Source organism: Populus euphratica, unplaced genomic scaffold (genome assembly GCF_000495115.2).
Source record: "Populus euphratica unplaced genomic scaffold, PopEup_1.0 scaffold1297.1, whole genome shotgun sequence".
Classification (NCBI taxonomy): domain Eukaryota; kingdom Viridiplantae; phylum Streptophyta; class Magnoliopsida; order Malpighiales; family Salicaceae; genus Populus; species Populus euphratica.
In genome coordinates, this window is record NW_011501139.1 from 38,271 (window position 1) to 45,365 (window position 7,095).

At 34.1% G+C, this 7,095-nt stretch overlaps 1 protein-coding gene across 1 annotated transcript; it reads left to right on the forward strand.

Annotated features, from left to right (window-relative positions):
• The first annotated feature begins 1,076 nt into the window (after positions 1-1,076).
• On the forward strand, positions 1,077-3,515 carry LOC105117311 (pentatricopeptide repeat-containing protein At3g02490, mitochondrial-like). Its single transcript, XM_011014923.1, has one exon. The coding sequence runs from the start codon at positions 1,186-1,188 to the stop codon at positions 3,163-3,165; it is 1,980 nt and encodes a 659-aa protein (XP_011013225.1). The 5' UTR covers positions 1,077-1,185; the 3' UTR covers positions 3,166-3,515.
• Positions 3,516-7,095: the final 3,580 nt, after the last annotated feature.

Here is a 7,095-nt window from a genome sequence, read left to right on the forward strand (position 1 = left end):
CATAAAAGTTTATTAATTAAATATTATTTAATCAATAAATTATATATTAATTAATAAAAAAATAATTTATCAATGTATTCCTTTTCTTTTGCCAAAAACACTAAACGTAATACACATATTATGTATTATGATTATATTAATAATACCTAATTATATGATATCATATTTGTTTAACCAAAACAAGTTTATAAATCTTAATAACTTTACTTGCATATATTCATTTTTACAATAAAATAATTGATATATTTTTAAATCAAACCAAAACATTAATAAAAAGAACATTAACGTACATAAGTCTAAAAAATTTGATAGTTCATAATAAATAATATAAAATGCTTAGCAAATTCATCTATAGACAAGTAGGACAAAATCAAATCTAAGAAAATGTTTATTTGTGTCAAACATGCAATTTTAAAAAAATAACCATAATTTTAAACTTGATAGTTGAATCATATTTAATTTTTACCTATTTTTTGTAACATGAAAATAATATACTAATGATTTATAATGTACTAAAAAAATTAAAAATAGAGTCAGATAAGATATCAATTTAAAAAAAAACAAATAACATTGAAATTAAATTTAAAAAAAAAACCTTCAAATAAACTTATATGTATAAGTTGAGCCTGATAAAACATATTATTTAATTAAAGTTATTAAAATATCAAATAAAAATACAAAAAAATGTTAAAAATTAGAAAATAATAAAAACTTAAAAAATATTATTAGCTACTTAATCAATGACCCAATCCAATGGGCATATTTGTCCTTGAACTTTTCATTTCATTTTTTAAAAATTATAGCATTAATCTTTAAATAAGTATTTTTTCTAAAATCCAAATCCATGCAAGGTTTGGCATTCTTGCTTGTAGTTGGTTATAATTTCAAAGGGAAGGAATAGCTGAAAATGGCCAAGTCTAAATTTCTTTTTTTCTTTTCAAAAAATGTCCAAATCCCTAGAATTCCAATTGAAGAAATATTTTAATTTAGGACTTTAGAGTAAATTCGTATACAGACAAGGACCAAGTTGTTGTTTTCCCCAAAAAAAAAACAATAACCACAGACCACCCAAATCCCCTCTTAAACCCTAAAAAGTTAAGATCGCCACTCGCTCTCTGCTTAGCACGCACGAACGCCAAATCTCTGTTTCAGGCTCCTCAAAAACCCTAACTTTACACTGTAGAAATGAGACACTCATGGAGAATTCTTCTCTACCGAAGCTACCCTCGGCCATCTCTCAAATTTTCCAATCAATTCCAGGTACTACAGCAACACTCTCCTCCTCCACTTCGCTGTCTGTCTTCTTCTCTTCACACACTATCGCTGCAAGATTCTCATTTCTCTAAAACCCCACAAAAACCCAATATTTATAACAGAAACTCATTTTTTGCTCGTAATTTATCATCTGAAGCATCATTAGTTGAGCCCACAAAAGACCCAGATGTTGTTTTGCTTGTTTGTGATGTTTTTACCAAGTTTGATGATTCTGATGATATTGGTAAAGAATTGGAATTGAGTAGTGTTGTTATTAGTCATGACTTGGTTTTGAAAGTTTTAAAGTCATTGGGATCGAAACCAGGTGTGGCTAAGAGGTTTTTTGATTGGGTTTTGAAGAAGGACAGTGAGAGATTGAGCTCTAAAAGTTATAACTGGATGTTAGGGATTTTGGGGGTAAATGGGTTGGTTGCGGAATTTTGGGAATTGGTTGATAAAATGAAGACAAAGGGTTATGGCGTGTCAGGGGTTACCCGGGATAGAGTGTTGGAGAAGTTTGAGAAGGAAGGGTTAAAGGGTGATATAGAGAAATTAAAAGGGGTTTTTGCGACGGGATCCATTGATAATTCAGTCGAAAAGATTGGGTTGAGAATGAGTAGGATTGTTAGGAGTAAGTTTTGGGGAGAGGATGTTGAAGGGGAAATTAAGGGTTTGAGTGCTGAGTTTTCTAGTGGTTTGGTGAAGATTGTCTTGGAGCATTTAGCAATGGAGCCAACAAAAGCATTGATATTTTTTAGGTGGGTTGAGGAGACTGGGTTATGTAAGCATGATGGGAGGAGTTATAATGCCATGGCTAGGGTTTTGGGGAGGAACGATTGTATTGACAGGTTTTGGAAGGTTATTGATGAAATGAGGAGTAACGGATTTGAAATGGAGGTGGAGACATTTGATACAGTGCTGGCCTGGTTTATGAGGAGGAAAATGATTAAGGAGGCTGTAGAATTATATGAGTTTGCAATGAATGGTGCAAATAAGCCTTCATCTAAATATTGCACCTATTTGTTGAGGAACATAGTTGTTGGTAAACAGTTGGATATTGGTTTGTTTTCAAGAATTGTGAAGGTATTTACTGAAAATGGGAATGTGTTGACAGATTCTATGCTTGATGCAGTTCTTAAAGCTCTAAGAAGTGTTGGTAGGTTTAAAGAGTGCAATAAGATTTTAAGAGAAATGATGGTTGCTGGTTTTGTAGCTAGTAGTAATTTGCAGAGAAAGATTGCTTTTGGGCTTACTAGTACTGGTAAGAATTATGAAGCAAGTGAATTTGTGGACCATATGGAATCATCTGGCAGAGATTTGGATTACAAGGCTTGGGCATCTTTAATTGAAGGACATTGTGTATCTGGGGATCTTGAAAAAGCATCTAATTGTTTCAAAAAAATGGTTGAGAAAAAGGGAGTTACTGGTGCTGGTTATGCTGTTGAGTTGTTGGTAAATGCATATTGCCTCAAGAACAGAGCAGTAGATGCATGCAATCTTCTGTGTGATTATGTCTGTCAAAATCAGTTACAACCTTGGCGGACTACATACAAAGTATTGATAAGTAAGTTGCTAGTGCAGGGCAGATTTAAGGATGCCTTAAATCTGTTGGGGTTGATGCAAAGTCATGGAATTCCACCTTACATAGATCCATTTTTTGAGTTCGTATCAAAATCTGGAACTGGAGATGATGCCATTGCTTTTATGAATGCTATGTCCACTAAGAAGTTTCCATCTATATCTGTTTCTCTCCGTATGTTTGAAGCCTTTTTCAATGCCAAAAGGCATAGCGAAGCACAAGATTTCCTGTCTAAATGTCCAGTTTTCATTCGGAATCATGCTGATGTTTTGACTCTTTTCTGTTCCATGAAGTCTAGCAAAGATACTGCTGCTGCAACTGTATCTGTGTAGGTTTTTGTTGGAGTGTATGACAAAGTGTATTCTGCGACGTCAATGTAGAATGGCATTGTTTCAAAAATTTTGATACAAACATTTTCTACACTGCTTGAAAACTTCTCTTAGGCATATGATTACCTTTGTCAAGTAGAAAATAAGATTTAGTGATTCATGTTTCTGAAGTATTTCTTGCCTTGTCTTATCTTGCTGTTTTGGTTTTATGCTTGTATATAGCATGAACTGTGCTATGCATCTGAACTTAAAGTAAGGTAGTTTGGTTTTTAACTTTTTCTTGTGCTTGATGTGCTGTGTAATTGTTAGTTGTGCTGCCGAAAGATATAAATTTGTTCGGTTCATTCCTATTATGCATTTGACATTATGGCATACAATTATTAGCTTTCTTAAACTTTTTTAAATAACTTTGTTGTTAGCCTTGATACTGTCAGATTGTAAGATTTATCCCCAAAGTAAAGCTTCCTTGATTTTTTAGCAATGTCCAGGTGGAAATCTTTGTGACCCTCTCTGTCATGTGATATGCTAAGTACGTTGTTTATTATCTTGAAATAATCTTGTTTCTACATTTCTTCTTGTTTGATTGATGCTCTTCATTTCTAAAACCATAAATATATTGTAGTTCACCTGCAAATTATGAGGTTGAGTTCATATGCTATACACTGGGAGTTGCTATTAACTCCTCGATAGAGCATCTTTTAGGAGTCAAATCGATCTTTCCCAGGTATTGTAAGGAGAGTGTTTCCTAAATGAGGTAAATAGTTGTCCAGTTTAATATAATAGTATCAACCTTACTGTTTGTCTTGAAACACAATATTATAGGAGCCCCCTCTGACATTTCCAGCCTTCTCTTTTGATGGTTGCAAGATAAAGAGTGGTGAATTCTATCTCTTCTGTCTGACCTATTTTGAAGCAGCAGCAAACTGGAATTTCTTCTTGGAAATTTGGGTAAAATACAATTTTGATTTAAAATTATATTGTTGTTGGGCTCTCTCCAACCTTACCATGTTGGATGGCATAACCTGAGCTTCTTGTATTGCATATGATATGGTATTATTTTTAGACTATAGTCGTGCCTATAGTAAATAACAAGAAAGGCAATCTCCCTTTGCAGCTGAGTTCTTCCAACGGCTTTATTCCTATTAAGAGCAGTTAAATTATTGTGTTTTTCTTTCCTTCTATGTAGTTTGTTCCCTAATAGAGTTGGCTTCATATAAATCAGGTATAAAGTCTCAGTTTGGCCACTTTCCCTAGGATGCTGTCCCAGACTTCACTCTCTCGGCTTGTGTAAAGGATAAAAAGTAACAACACACTTTACTGGAATGAGTAAAGCATTATACTATGTTTTCCTTTTTTGTTCTTTTGTCTTGCTGTTTGTGGTTAGCTTCTTGCTTCTCATCATTGGTGGTTTCCAGTTTTTGAAATTTAGGCATATACCTTAAATCAGAGCCTGTAGGTTAAAAAATCATATCCAGAAACAGCGTACAGAAGATTGCAGATATAGTTGTGGGTCTTAACCCATGGAAATGAAAATGGAGATGGACAGCTGGTCTCGCTTAGGCTACTTTATTGATGAGCTTTCTTTTGAGTACTCGTTTGATGTTTATGAAGTTACTAATCATACATGGATGATAACTACCTCTAGATCTGCTTTGGCATTTTCTGCTTCTGTTGTTATTCTCAATTATTATTCAGGTGAGATGTTCTGCTGTCCTCGAGCTACGATAGGATGTGATGATGCCAATGGTACATTCTGTCACCACGTTAACTTTTTCTGTACTCCTTAGGAGAATATTGAGTCTAATGTGCATCTATCAGGCGGGAAATTATGCAAGTTCAAGTCTTCGTTTATGACTTTCATAACAACATAGCTACTACACAGATTCTGTATGATGTTCCACTGTCCACTGCTAGACTTAGATGTTTGGATGATCCATGAGTGCCTTCATTACAACATAGCTACTACACAGATTCAGTACGATGTTCCACTGTCCACTGCAAGACGTAGATGTTTGGATGATCCACGAGTACCATAATTGATCGTATGAACACTACCTCAAAGTGGTGGAAGCATGTTAAGAAAGATGGGAATCCCATCCGACCTTGGCTTGGAATGGAAGCAAGTAACCTATATGCAGGTGATTTATAAATTTTGGAAAAGACTATCAGCAGGTTCCCCAATTTGGTCGAACATGCAATTTTTGAGGTTAAAGCAGGATTGCCTGCTCACACTGCATTCATCCACTACAAAGGTGTTATGGGTTCAATGTGGTAGAAAGATTGTTAAGAGTTTCTTAGAGTTATTTAAAATAATGAGGAATAAGGCCAAAGAACCTGTGGAGCTGGTTGTGATAAGAGCAATGCGGTGTTTGTTTGAATCTTACATTATTCACACACACACACACATACACACACATCAGGGTGAGCCTTCTAAATTAAATTGTTGGCCGCATCCTAAAACTTTTACGTGTAAGAGACTGATTGTAGGATGAATCTATCTTGAAATAAATAAATACCCATTATTTTTTGGCAGTAGTTAACAGGAGCTAGGAAGTATGAACATAAATTTTAGATTTGATATTATGTCTACTGCCTGCTGGCTTAAATATGTTTTGCTTTTAGGATGATTAACGTTTCGGTTTAACTCAAATTATTCTGAATCTGTCACTGTTCGTTCTAGCCTGCATGTATTTTTTTATTTTTTTTTAGAGTTTTCAAGAAATTATCTGCAACAGGATTTTCTACTTGTTTGATAACTGCAAACTCTACTGCTTTCCTTGTCTGATAACTTCATTTAATAGCTTACATTAGATATTAATATTTTTGACAAATGAACGATTATAATGATATAAACTATAATGTTAAAAATTTAATATGATATAATATATGCTATACAATGCTTTTGTTTTGAAATCAATCGTTCCTTCACCTACTCCATGCTTATACCTCGTAGCCCTTCTTTTTAAGCATCATAATGGTGCTGTTATGCTGTTTGTGTTTCAAGTCTGTCGAGTGGAACTTCCATATGATGTCTCTTTTCAGCTAGTCAAGAACGTGTTTCCCAAGTTCCATTACATTTAACTTAGAAATCAATCAGTCAAGATGTGTTTTAATCATAGGCTAGCTAGGAAATGATTTTTCACTCACTGCTGTGATTTAGCAGTAACAGACTGACGGATTTGAGAAATTCTATATTTGGGTAATTTTCAGATAAAATACTGCTATCTGCTTCTTACAGGACAAATCAATCAAAATATAATGCTCAAAAGTCGCATGACGAGAGTTTTTGGAACAAGTAGAGGTTTTAGATGGTTGTAATGAAAGCCTACGGCAGAATCTGAACTGGAAATGGCACATTTTCTCTGGAGGACACTATATTTTTCCTTGCGAACTGAGTATTCTTGGCAAAATGTACCACTGCCAAACCTTGTTATATATATAAACATCTTAAACAGCAGATTGTGGGGGTAGAGATTGTTTCTTGAAAATTAATGTTCCAACGCCACTGCATACAGATTACAGCCCAGGCTCTGATGAAATCTATCTATACAAATGCTTTTGTTACAGTAGTTTGTGTTTCACAATCATAGGGTACGTAGCCTGCAAGTCTGCATATGTTGTGGGTGATGCAACATTATTCAGTATGTACTTGTGTTTCATTTTATGATCTGTGAGATCCATCCAATTGTTACAGTAGTTTGAAAAAGTTTTTCCTACATCAAGTTAAAACCAGTAACCTAAATTTTAGTGATGATGTTACCAAAATATACTGCTCAGGATGAGAGTCTTGATTGTTTGGATAAAGGATGAACACATGTTCACTTCCATACTTAACTCTTCCAGAGTTTATAAAATTAATAAATTAATAGCTGATGATAAAAGTTTTTACACCTGCAGGAAGAATAGTTCTTTTTTATAGGATTCAAAAAACCT